Here is a 14368-nt window from a genome sequence, read left to right on the forward strand (position 1 = left end):
ATTGAAACTCAATCATTTTTCCTTAAAGAAAGGCAGGAGAGCCTGAGGCACAATACACATATAGCACAGGAGGATGGATGGATGGATGGATGGATGGATGGATTGTTGGAAATAACCTTTCCCTAAGCTATTTTGTTGTTGTAACATATCATAACTATACCTAAAAGTCAGTGAAATTGTTACTGGTTTCTCTTGATCTCTATAGACCCAAAAAGCTGTTTGCAGGATCTCCTAAAACCTCAGACGGTGCAGAAGGAAGAGCTGATAACTATGCTACCCACAGACCTTTCTGCCAGGGAGTTTGTGGTTTACCAGTATGGTCTCTCCCTCCTGCAGCTCCTCATCCCCCAGCTCCACGTAAGTCTGGGTTCTGGCCTCTCTGTGGGGGTGCAGCCAAGAAGGTCAGGGTGGCCAGGAAGGAGGCTTTGAGGTGGTGGATTTTCCCTAAGATTAAGCACCTGGGGCAGTGAACTCTCCAGTCTCTCCTTTCAAAGTCTAATCTTTCAAATGATATTAATCATAGGTAGAATGAATTAAGCACTTTCTACATGCCAAAAAATGTTCTAATGATATGCATGAATTAACTCATTTAATCCTCACAAAAACCTAAGACACAGATATTGTTATTTCTCCTATTTCAAAATTGAGCGGAAAAGACACAGAGTGGTTGAGCAAATTTACCCAAGATCACACAGCCAAAAAGGCAGAGAGCCACAGTTAGAATCCAGGCATTAAATCTCGAGAGCTGTCATGCCTGACTGCCAGTCTAGTCCACCTCTATTTAGAAAAGTAGTAAATTGATTGTCATAGTTAGCATAAATATTAAATACCTAAATACTCTTTCCATTTTCCTGTAGTGTATGCTGAATCTACTTATCTTTTTACAATTTAAATCAATGCTCCAATGCATTTACTTCCCATCAATTTGGCTGATACATGGGAATTTTTTTTGCATGAGAATTTTTTTTAGCAAAAGGATAAAATTGTTTCTGTTTGTTTTTCACTCTCTTCAGGCTCCAGAAATCACCCTGCAGATCGCTTCCCGTCTTCCTGCCACGGAAGCCTCAGGCAATGCCTTCCAAGGCTCCTTCTTCTATCAGGTGCTGCAAATTCATTCCCAGAGGCGGGTTATAAAATTCTAGGGTCTGGTAAAGATAAACAAAAGCAAAAAGAACAAATCGTATAAAACATTTTTTTCTGAAATCCTGACATATTTAATTCCCCTTTGGAAATAAATCATTTAGCTAAAGCATAATAAATGTCACCATGTAAGAGCTTTCTCTAATCAGTGAAATGAATATGTCCTGGTTCATGCCCAGAGAGGCATGATGGCTTTGTGCCCATTAATAGATCTCTGTCATTATCAGAGCCAGTGGTTCCAAACTGGTATTTCTCGTAAGAGTCATGGTTCCAGCTTTGGGAAATCCTGCACTATCAGCATCTTTCTACAGAAAAGAGTCTAATTCGTTACTGTCCTGGTAGTTCCTTAAATATGTAAATTGGAAGTACCTTGCTGGTAACTCTAAGATGGTGTATATAGACCTTAAACACTAATGACAGTCCGCTGGTCCACAATTCTGAGAGGAGGGACTGCTAGTCAATGTGGGAGGATTAGAAGACAGTTTACACTTGACTGGTAGATTGTTAGGGGATTTAATAAGGCCAAAATACTCATATGTGGTACTCTCCAGGAATGATTTCACCTGATCCTCAAAGCAACTCCATGAAACAGGCAAGAATTTAATCCCAGGCCGGGCGCGGTGGCTCACGTCTATAATCCTAGCACTCTGGGAGGCCGAGGCGGGCGGATTGTTTGAGCTCAGGAGTTCGAAACCAGCCTGAGCAAGAGCGAGACCCCGTCTCTACTAAAAATAGAAAGAAATTAATCAGACAATTAAAAATTTGTAGAAAAAATTAGCCGGGCATGGTGGCGCATGCCTGTAGTCCCAGCTACTCAGGAGGCTGAGGAGTTTGAGGTTGCTGTGAGCTAGGCTGACGCCACGGCACTCACTCTAGCCCAGGCAACAGAGTGAGACTCTGTCTCAAAAAAAAAAAAAATTTAATCCCACTTTACAGATGGGCAAACAAACTCAGGGTTCACTGAGTGCTGCGTGTCAGATGCCTCACATGCATTATCTCATTTACAACTTACGCCACCACTATGGGGTAGGTGCTATTGTTATCTCCATTTCGTGAATTAGGAAATTGAGGCCCAGACTATCTAACTTCCCCGAGATCACAGTGTTAGCAAGAGTTGAGACTCAAGTTCAGATATATTTGAAACCAAAAACATTCTCTTAATCATTAGTCTGTGCTACCACCCACAGCTGACTCAAGGGACAGATCTCAGATTGTCTGATTCCAAATTACCTAAGGTTGTTCCCTGCCAACCTACTGCCTCTTAAGAGAATGAACGATGGAGTGAATCTCCCTTGTGATTCTTATTACATGAAAGTTTGAGAACCACTGCTTAAGGAAACAGTAGTTGTAGGACATTGATAAAACACAGTAAAGATACATGAGTAATTTTGGCCTGAATTTCTAATAGTTTGTTTTCTATAAGATGGAGGTAGCAGGGAAAATTGGGATAAAGTAGAGAAAATGACTTATTCAGAGAGTTGAACTGAAACAGTGATTCTTCCCTGGTAATCTGAATCTTCCCTTCGGTAAATTTCCCTTAGGCCCAGAGAATTTTATTTTAGACCATATACCATAAACCTAGAAAAAGAAAGAAGCAGTGGAAGTGTTCCCTGAGGTTGACTCTCTGTGCTTGGATATTTTCTCCAGAGTGCTGAAAACACGCTGTTTATTGGGAGAGAGTGTTTGGCATCTGTGGGAAACTTCGTTCTGCTGTTGATTCACTGCCTGGCCCACATTGCTGCCGGGGACATCCACCAGGACTCCAACCCTGCCTTTCTGAGGTCATTTTATGAGGTATTTATAACATGCACAGGGAGTTTTGCTTCTCTTTCTCTGTGACTCAGACCCCATTCCCCAGAAAAATGCCTTAAGCTCTGCAACATTTCAAAACTGCTTGAGTCCTATTGGTGACCTTTGGTTCCTACTGTCTGGCCAGGAAGACTTTCCTCATCAAAATTCCTGTGGCAGCATGTGACAAAATGCATGCACCACTCTTTACAGAAGTGGTCTTCCTATGAGAACAGCATCTCAGCTCTCTGTGGATATCTAATTGTCAATCTAAAAACCCCACCCGAATTGCTGATGACAATAATAGCCCATGGTGAGGACAAGTGAGAATGAAAAATCTCAAGGCCCATTTTCCTTTCAACTATTAATTTCAGGCTTTAATAGCAGTTGCCTGAGAGTCCTCCTGATCTGCCCTCTCACCTTCTCTTCCTCGGCCAGGGACTGAAGGCATATTTCAGGGACGCATTCTCCATCACACTGCGGATGTCAGCAGTTTCCCGGGACAGTGAACTTGACCAAAGCATCAGTGCTATTCTGCTGGAAGAGCAGTCCGTCTCTGGGAGAGAAAGAGATCTTCTCTCTAAACTCATTGAAATGAAGCCTGAGTCTCGCTTGGAGCTAGAATCATCAGAAGAGGTAACTAACTTTATCGTGTGTATCACATGGCCTTGATTAAAATTGGCTTCTTCGCAAAGTAAATGCTTCAGTGTATGACCTTTTCAGATATTTCTGGCCTGCCCAGATGCTACACTGCCTTGACACTCAGCTTGCTTCTCAAACCACATATGACAAGATTTTTTAAATTCTATACCCTACAGGGCAGACAGTGGTTACATTGAGTCATGGATTGCAAATGTGGGTCCATGAGTTACTTAACTTCATGTCTCACTAACAGATTATCAGTAAGTAAGCAGAATTCTATCTGTAAAACTCTCCGTGACTCATATTAAATTTAGATGCCAAAGTGGTAACATATTTACCCAAACTTACAGTGTGCTGTTTCCTATGCAAGCTTGACAGTGATATTCTTCTGAATACTGTGTTAGTTAAAGCATTTTTATCAAATTATCTCAGCCTTTTTACAAAGAATTTTTTTAATTTCAAAATGATAAGGGGTTACAAATGTTTTTGTTACATGGATACCTTTCACAATGCTTAAGTCAGGCTTTTAGTGTGCCCATCACCCGAATGGAGACCGTTATCCTAAGTGAAGTATCTCAGGAATGGAAAAACAAACACCACATGTATTCTCCAATAATTGGGAGCTAATCGATGGGCACAAATAGGCACAAAGAGATGTAAAGGTCACAGGAAATTAAGAAGGGGAGTGGGAGGCAGAGGGAAGGGGTAAAAACCTACCTATCAGGTACAATGAACACTATCTCAGCATTTTAACTGTTAAAAACAAAAGATCATAACAAAATTTAAGTCTATGATCTTAAAAATATCACCCTCCATTAAAAATCAATCCATTCTTGAGTTATAAACAAGAGCACATCCTTTTTCGTTATTTCCATCAAATTATAATTTTCAAAGCCACTTTTACATATATCATCTCACTTGATCCACCCAGCAATCTTGCAAAGTAGGTAGTATACATATTTTAAGCCACATTATGTATTCAAAAAGAGAGTAAGGAATTTGCCCAAAGTCATGAAGCTGTTTGTAGTGGTGGATTTGAGATGAGATTCTAGATCTCGCCTGACCCCTGAGTAAATGGCCCATATGCATCTCTCCATGATCAAATCTCCATTAGTTACGAAGTCAGAGGTTTACTTTATGGTTGCTAATGATGTTGGTCATCCAGGCCACAGAGTTCTGTTATACCCCGGCTTCCACAAGTCCCAGAGAACAGTCAATTCTCTGTCCCTATCTATCAGCAGCATTTTACATATCCAATCACTTTCTCCTCCTCGATACATTTTCTTCACTTGGCTCCCTGGACACTGGCCTACCTCTATGGTTGTTCCCTCTCAGTGTCCTTTGCTGACCTCTCCTCTTCTCTCTGACCTCTTAATGTTGGAGGGCCAGGATTCACTCCCCTAGGGGGAAGGCATCCAGTCTTCTAGCTTTAAATCCTGTCTGTATGTCAATGACTCTCAGATTTTCATCTTCAGCCCCAACTCAACTTTCTAACTCAACTCACATATCCAACTGCTTATTGCCCATCCCCACCTGGAGGTCTAATAAATATCTCAAACTCAACATGTCCAAAACCCAATTTCTGATCTTTCCAAACCTGCTTCACCCAAAACTTTCCCCATTAGGTTTTTCATGCCAAAGACTTCCTTGAAACCTGTCTCTGTTACACACACCCCACAACCAATCCATCAGGAAATTCTGTTGTGCTGCCTTCAAAGGACATCAAGAATCTGACCACTGCTCGTCAACTATACTCTACTGTCCCGGTGCAAGCCGCCGCCATCTCTTGCCTGGATGACTATAATATTAACTACTAACTGGTCTCCTTGTCTCTCTTCAGTCTATTCTCAAAATAGCAGTCAAAGTGATCGTTTTAAAATGAAAACTGATCTGCTCAAAATTCTGCTGTGGTTCCCCATTTCGTTCAGAGTAAAAGCCAAAGAAGCCAAGTTCCCCTTGTCTCTCACCCCTCACCTACTACTCTTCCCCTCATTCACTCTGCCCCAACCACGCTTTCCTCCTTACTATTCTTCAAACACACCACATACACTCCCAAGGCTTCCCTCTGCCTAGGACACACTGTCCTCTAAGGCAGTGGTTCTCAACCAGGAGCAATTTTGTCCCCCATAGGACCTGTGGCAATGTCTGGAGACTTTTTGATTGTCATGACTCAGGCAGGGGTGCTGACAACTGGTGGTGGAGGCCAGGGATACTGCTAACCAGCCTACAACGCATAGAACAGCTCCCACAACAAAATCCCAGAATGTCCATAGCGCTGAGGTCAAGAAACCCTGGTCTAAGGCTTAGAGCATGCCTGACTCCTACCTCCTTCATGTCTCTGTTCAGATGTCACCTTCTCAGTGAGGCCTACCCTGTCTCATCTTAACTTGCAACCCTCTTTACTTCCTACTCATCAGCTTTCCTTACTTTGCTCTACTTTTCTTTTCCCTCTATCACTTCCTAACATACATCATTTACTTATGCTTATCGTTTGTTACTTCTTTCCACTGCTAGAATGTAAACTCCATGAGGGCAAAGGTGTCTGTTTTGTTTCCTGGTGTAGCCCATGTGCCAGGCTCACAGTAGGCTTTAGATGTATTTACTATGTTAATGAATAAGTAGATTTATACAGACCCTTTGGCATGTACTGAAATACCACAATCTACCAGAGTAACCATAAGACAAATAGCATTTATTACATGCTTGCCACATGCCAGATATTTAGATAAGAGTTTTATATGCATTATCTCATTTAATCTTCCCCATTTCATTCCCTTTCATTCATGCCCTTATAAGGTAGAAGCAACTTTTATTCCTAGTTTAAAGATGAGGAACCTGAGGCTTAGATGTGTTAAGAAAACAACTTTCCCAAGACACAGAGATAGTTGCAGAGCTGGGACTTCAGTTCTCTGACACCTACCATCTATGAAGAGGTCTCATTTTATTTTAAAAGCAGAATTGTATATAGTACTCTCAGGTCCACATTCTGGCTAAAAATACCCAAGAGTATTTGAAATAAATGGGAACAAAAGTCTTAACTCTGTCCTCCACACTCTCTACAGTATATTAAGAAAAACAAAGATCTTCTCCTCTTCACCAATATTGAACATTTCCTGAAAAGCATCCTCACTGCAGAGCAACAGACGCTAAGAAAACCGAGAGGTCGATTTAGGTGTGATGAAAAGGTGAGATGTCTTTATGATCAACAGCATTAAGCTTGTACTTTGCTGTATACCTTGAAATTTATTATTGTGTGTTTGGAGCAATATTTATAATTGAACATCTCGGAACAAAGGGTTGGGAATTTATGGCAGTATGAATAAGTTACATCACCAGTTACTTTATTTAAGAGCTTTCCCAGTACTAACAAATGATGGAGCTTAGATCTCAGAAAGGACCCAAGAGATCATAGAATTTATCCCTCTGCCATCAGAAGGATATTATTATTAATCCTAGAGGGAAGAAATCCAGAATCAGACTTGTCCCCATTCACCCAATGGACAAGGACAAAACGTAGCTAGAACTTGGGTCCATTGCCTTCTCAATTCAGGCTTTCACCCACTACACCACGATGCACAATGATACTGCCATTTTACAAAAGGTTTTTAATCATAAGCATTTAAAAGTCAAATGTTTTGGTTCCAAACCACCAACACTAGTATTTTATAAAGTCAAAGGATAATATTAGCAAACAGACAACCCCCAGTCTTCATTTTCCACAGAGTGGTGATCTAACATGTCAAGATCAAGATCCGAAACTAGCAACCTAGAGAAATAACTGAGCACTGACTCCAGCCCTGGCCCCCAATCCACTTTATTGAAAATTATCACAATGTTTTGGATGAAAACGACTTTTAAGACTTTATTAACATATAACAGCTTTAACAGTAAACAAATCACAAATTTACACCTCAATGAATTCAGTCCAGTGTGCACATTCCCACATAACCAGCTCCAGATCAGGACATAGAACATTACCAGCTTCCCAGGAGCACCCCTGCCGTCACTGTGACGGCACCTGGGCAGAGGTGGGGAACCTGCGGCCTTAAGGCCACATGAGGCCTTCTAGGTCCTTAAGTGCGGCCTTCTGACTGAATCCAAATTTATAGAATAAATCCTTTTATTAAAAGGGGTGCAGCAGAAAAAGATGAAGCTTTTCTTGCCTCCTTTGGTGCTTAAAAAGAACAATCTAGAAATCAGAAGGCTGCAGGTTCTCCACCCCTTGTTTCCCCAGATAAAATGTAATCACTACCCTGACTTCAAACATTAAGTTGTTTTTGCTTATTCATGAACTTGATAGAAATAGAATTATAAAATGAGTTTCTTTATTGTTTATTTCGCTCAACTTTGTGAGATTCATCCATATTGTTGCATGTAGTTGTAGTATACAGCAAAGAGAATCAACAGTATTCCATTGTGTGGCTATATCACTATTTATTCAGTCTACTGTTGGTGCATATGTGGGTATTTTCCTGTCTGGCTGTTACAGTCTTGTATACCTTCTGGTGACTATGTGACAATATTTAGCCAGATATATACTTAGGACAAGAAATCCTGGGTCTTAGGGCATGGATACATTCAGCTTTAGGAGATACTATAATACCAACTAGAGTTCCAAACTATATTCTGCCACCAGCAGTGGAAAAGGGTTCTGATTGCTTTCCATCTTTATCAGAACCTAGTATTTTACATCTTTATTTTATTCATTCTTCTGTGTGTATAGTATCTCTTTGTAGTTTTAAGTTACATTTCCCTGATGACTAATGAAACTGAGCATCTTTTATATTTATACATCATTTGATTATCTTCTCTTGTAAAGTGCCTATTCGAGTTTTTTGCCCATTTTCCACTGGATTACCTATAATTTTTTTTCTTATTGATTTGTAGGAATTCTTTATTCTGCAACTATTTTTTCCCCATTTTGTGGACTGTTTTTTAAAAAAAAACCTTCATCTTTTTGTGTTTTATTTTTAGATCTAGAAAGAAAATCGTGATCTCATTTTAGTCTACGTGATTAAAAGGTGTTAAATACATCAATACAACATCTGATGAAGCTGATCATTACTTGAAAATATAACATTTATGTATAAATCACATAAATGTATATTATAGTTTGGGTGTGTATATAATACAACAGGGGCTAATATTTGCCTCAGAAGTTGAGGACTCTGCTGATATTTTCACTGTGACTAAAGGAGATCATTAGACCACATATCTTATTCAAATATTCATTAGAGATGTTGACTGAATCTCCTTCTAGAAATGTAAATTTTGTGTGTATCATTATTTAATCAGGCTGACTAAGGTTGTCTATTACTAAACCACAAAGTAGATGAATAGATTTGTATAATATTTTGTGACTTAAAATGAGAGTACTTAAAATACAGGCTGGTAGCACAACAAAATTCACTTTGGAGGCCTTGGTTGGAATATTCTCAAAGAGACAGGCAGTCATTTGAAACTGAAGCTTTGGAATGCCAATCAGGGGACACACCACCACCATCACATGAATTTAACAAAAGCAAAAAAAAAAAAAAATACAACCTCCAAATCAAAAATCTGCTCTTGATTTATAAATCCAATGCCTGCCATTCAAACTGTTCTCACATGGATAATTCTCTTTATTGTGCCCCAAGATGAGTAGTAGAAGGGAGAAAATATATATACACGCACAATTGTTAGTGAGTTTCCCAAGCAATACAAGGAAGGTAAACTAGTAAAGAATTAAAATTTTAATTTAAACAAACATTTGGGTGGTAATAAATGTTAACTAATTTATGAATTCACTGTCCACCTGGTATAACATTTGTAACTCTGCATGTCTTTTGTCACCAGGAGATGTCCTTAGATGGCTGATGATTTAGCTCTACATCCAACCACTCAAAATACTAATGATATGTTACTTCAGAGAAAATAAAAAACACAGAGATAACATGACAAGAAGATTTGCAATTAAGTTTAACAAGGATTTTTAAATCAAGTCATAAGGAACATATATACTCAGAGTCAACTCCCTACATCTAACTCCTCCATTTCTCCCACCTTACACTGACGTTATATTCTGATTTCTCCGTTGTTAGAAGTTGGTTACTTAGTTATCTTAATTTAGTTTAAATAGTTAGATTAAATAGTTATATTATTCATCAAGTAGTATCAGATTTGTCAGCCTTAAAGTACCTCATTAGTTACCATTTCCATTAAAATCACCTAACTGCTTTCATAGCACTAATGGTAAGATGGTAGTTGCAGTAAGAGTGGGCTACAAGGGAGCTGTCCTCCCATCTCTTCCATGAACTGGGAATTCTTAAAGCACACCCCCAAACCAATGAATAATAACTTTACAAGATTAAAGACTCTCCAGTACTTTGAGAAGGTAAGTCTTAGTTTGAGTTGATTAATATTGGGTGTGTGTCCTCAAGAACTTTATTTAGCTACTCACATAAATTATGAAATGTATTTCCCAGAAAGCAGAGTGAAGATTAATTAAGCCAGACATACAATACCATTTAGGGTAGTTAAGCCAAGAGTCCAGGGCTTCTGGGAGATGTGTCAAAGAAAAAGTAGTAGAGAAATTAAAGACCTTTTTTCTTTATTCCTCATTCTTGGCGAAACAAAGCACCTACCAGAACACGATCCTATTAATTTCCTGGCTGACTTCTTGAGCCCTCCATCCGATTTCCATTAATACACTAACAGCTGCAGGCTTTTAGTAAGCACATGCTTCTTAATGGAAATGTCACAGATTACAAGACAGGGATCATATTCTCTTTCTTGCTGCATTATATGTATTTATTGCTGAATCAAATCAACAGCAAGTTTCTTTTTTAAAAACCTAGATTCTAGTTATCTTTAAGGAATTAGCTTGTGTGCACATACACATATACACATGTATAGCACACTGACCAGAAAAAGGATAAGAAAGCCTCAGTAAATGTAGACGCCATATTTTTTTTACCAACTATTTTTTAAAAACTTTTCCAAAAATATATTTAATTATCTTAGCAATTATTTATTATTTCAAAAGTGGCACATAGCATTCCACCTTCCAGGAAGATAGAGTAGATATACTTTTACCTGCTTCTCCCACTAAGTACAATTAAAATCCCAGAGTATTATATAAAATAAATATAAGACTCTAAAAGGTATAGAGAAAAAGGCAGACTGGCTAGGGACCTCAGAACCCAAAGGAGGATCTGGAGGTGAGCTCCACAGATTTTTTTTTCCCCTCATATATTCCAGACTTGGAAATGAAGAAGCCAGCAACCCATAAACACCAATGAGCACACACTAAAAAACACCCCAAATGCCAGCTCTTTAGCCAAAGGACCAGGAAAGGGAGGGCCTAGCAAGACAGAAAACTTTGACAATAAACCCCTTACTCTGGCAAAACAGCATAGAAAAAACTGGCCTACACACACCAGCAAAATTGAATGGGGAGTCTAGAGTTCCACCTCTGCCAGACTGGAACAAGCCACCCCAACCTCCTGCTGGGGTGATGTCAGAGAAGACTGAGCATAGAGCTGGGAATTTTCATCTTTTCATCCCCTCAGGGCAGTGACAAACCCTCTTCCACCCCATGGTATTAGTGGAGACCATGTAGAAAGTCTGGGTATCCACCCACACATGGCAGTAATGACCCCTCCCCCTACTTCCCCACCCCACCCCCACTGGTGTAGGATCAGAGGAAACCATAAGTGGAGAGTCAGGACTTTTTCCATTGTCCAGTGTTAATGAGGCCACCCTGCATAATGGAGACTATGCAGAGAGCCAAAACCCTAATAATCCACCCAGCAGTAATAAGGGACCCTTCCTTAGGTAATGAAGAGGGCAAAAAGAGAACCTGGACTTTTACCCCACCAGGCAGTAACAAGGCAGCACTTCCTTCTCTCCCCACTGGAATGGGAAGGAAACCAGCTAAAACCAAGTTTAGATAAGATCTCAAGTTTCATAATATCAAAAATGTCCAGATTCAGTCAAAAATTGCTTATCATACCAGCAACCAGAAAGATATCAAACTAAGTAGAAAAAAAATGAAACAAAACAATCAACAGATGCCAACACCAAGGTGATAAAGATGTTAGAATTATGACAAAGATTTTAAAGGAGCATCAAAAAGTACTTCAAGCAATTATGAACATGCTTGAAACACATGAAATAAAAAGTCTCAGGAACTATAAAATTACAGCAAAGAAACAGAAGACAAAGAACAACTAAATGAAAATTTTAGAACTGAAATATATAAAAGTTAAAATAAAAATCTCAGTGAATGGGCTCAACAGTAAAATGGAAGGGAAAGAGGAAAAACCATCAGTGGATTTTTGAGATAGAACAATTTAAATTACCTAATCTGAACAACAGAGAGGAAAAAGACTGAACAAATGAATGAATAGAACTCCAGGGACGCATGGTACTGAAGATCTAGCTTTCGAACCATCAAGGTCTCACAAGAAGAGAAAGGGGTCAGTCTGAAAAAGTAGTCAAAGAAATAATGGCTGAAAACTTTCTAAATTTGGAAAGAGATACAACGCTACAGATTCAAGAAGCTGAATGAATCCCAAACAGGAAAACCCCAAGAAATCTACACCAAGACATGTCATAATCAAATTTCTAAAAACTAAAAGCAAAGAAAAAAATTTTGAAAGCAGTCAGAAAAATGATATCTTATCTATAAAGGAAAAGAAGTTACAATGACAGCAGATTTCTCATCAGAAACTACAGAATCCAGGAAAAAGTGACACAGTAGTTTTCTAATGTTGAAAACAACTGTTAACCCAGAATTCTATATCAAGGGAATATATCCTTCAGAAATGAAGAGAAAAACCAATATATTCACAGATGAGTCAAAACTAAGAATATGTCTCAAACAGACCTAGCATAAAAGAAAGGCTGACATTCTCAAAACAGAAAGGAAACAAAAGAAGGAACTTGAAACATCAGAAGGGAAGAAAGGAAGAAAGAACCCAGGAATCAAAAATATGGATAAATACAATAGACTTTCCTTATTCTATTGAGTTTTCTAAATCATGCTTAACAGTTGATATAAAAATTATAACATTGTCTAATGTGGTTCTAAATGAATGTAGAGGCAATTATATTACAAATGGGGGAGGATAGTGAGAAACAAATTGCATTCATGGATTGGAAGACTCAGCATAGTAGAGATGTTGATTCTCCCCAAATTGATATGAGTTTAACTCAATCCCTTTTAAAATCTCAGCAAGATTTCTTCATAGATATAGACAAGATCATTACAAAATTTATGTGGAAAAGGAAAGAAACAAAAATAACTAAAACAATTTTTAGAAAGAATAAAGTGGGAAGAATCAATCTACCCAGTTTCAAGACGTATATACCACGGCAATCAAGACTGTGTTGTATTGGCAGAAGAATAGACACATAGGTTGATAGAACAGAGTAGAGAACACAGAAACAGACCCACACAGATATGCCCAACTGAATTTTCAAAAGGTGCAAGAACAGTTCGATGGAGGAAAGATAGTCTCTGAAAAATGGTGCTGAAGTTGATATTCACAGGCAAAAAAAAAACACTTCAATCTAAGTCTCATACCTCATACAAAAATTAACTCAAAATGGATCATGGACTTAAATTTAAAACATACAACTATAAAACTTTTGGGGGAAAAGCATAGAAAATCTTCAGGATCTAGGGCTAGGCAAAGATCTTAGGCTTGATACCAAATCACAATCCATAAGAGAAAAAAACTAATGACTTGGACTTCATCAAAATTAAAATGTTTTGCTCTGTGAAAGACCCTGTTAAGAGGATAAAAAAGACAAGCTACAAACTGGAAGAAAATATTTCCAAACCACACATCTGACAAAGGACTTTATGTATCTAGAATACATAAAGGACTCTCAAAATTCAAACCCATCTGATTAGAATATGATCAGTACACATGCATAGATATTCTACCAAAGAGGATATACAGTTGGCAAATATGCACATGAAAAGATGTTCAACATTACTAGCCATCAGGGACATACAAATTAAAACCACAATGAACTATCACTACACACCTATCAGAATGGCTAAAATTAAAAATTGTGACAACACCAAAGGTTGGCAAGAACGTGCAGAAACTGGATCACTTGTGCATCACTGGTGGGAAAATAAAATGGTGCAGTCACTCTGTGAAACAGTTTCTTAAAGTAAGCAAGCAACTACCATATGACCCATTGATTGCACTTATCCCATTTATCCCAGAAAAATAAAAACTTAAAGTTCATATATTGCATAAATGAATGTTTATAGCAGCTTCATTCATAATATCCAGAAACAATGCAGTTGTTCTTTGACAGGTAAATAAACAAACTGCGGTATATCCAAAGCATGGACTACTACTCACCAATAAAGAAAAAACCCGATACATGCAACAATCAGGAAGAATCTCCAAAGAACCATGCTTAGTGAAAAGAGCCAATCCCAATAGGCTATCTACAGTATGAGTCCATTTATAACATTTTTGAGATGACAAAATTATAGACATGGGAAAAAGATCAGTGGTTGCCAGGGGCGTAAGAAAAGGATGAAGTGGATATGACTAAAAGGCAACAAGAGGTTGCCATCACTCCTCGTGGTGATGGAAATGTTCTGTATCTTGACCACATCTATGTCAATATCTGGTTGTGATACTGTACTGTAGTTTCATAAAATGTTACCATTGGGGGAAACCAGGTAGAAGAGTACATGGGATCTATGTTATTTCTTACAACTTTATGTGAATCTATAATTGTCTTGAAATAAAAATTTTTTAAAAGAAAAAGTGGTAGGAAATTT

The 14368-nt window shown here is 38.4% G+C and overlaps 1 protein-coding gene across 1 annotated transcript in view; it reads right to left on the reverse strand.

Annotated features, from left to right (window-relative positions):
- Positions 1-992: 992 nt before the first annotated feature.
- Positions 993-14368, reverse strand: part of BTG4 (B-cell translocation gene 4) — a 37143-nt gene continuing 23767 nt past the window's right edge. Inside the window, exon 5 of the mRNA XM_012659187.1 lies at positions 993-1138. Coding sequence (XP_012514641.1) covers positions 1129-1138 — 10 coding nt within the window. The 3' untranslated portion in view covers positions 993-1128. The remainder of the gene's footprint in view (positions 1139-14368) is intronic.

This window comes from Propithecus coquereli, unplaced genomic scaffold (genome assembly GCF_000956105.1).
Source record: "Propithecus coquereli isolate 6110/MARCELLA unplaced genomic scaffold, Pcoq_1.0 Scaffold6, whole genome shotgun sequence".
Taxonomy (NCBI): Eukaryota; Metazoa; Chordata; class Mammalia; order Primates; family Indriidae; genus Propithecus; species Propithecus coquereli.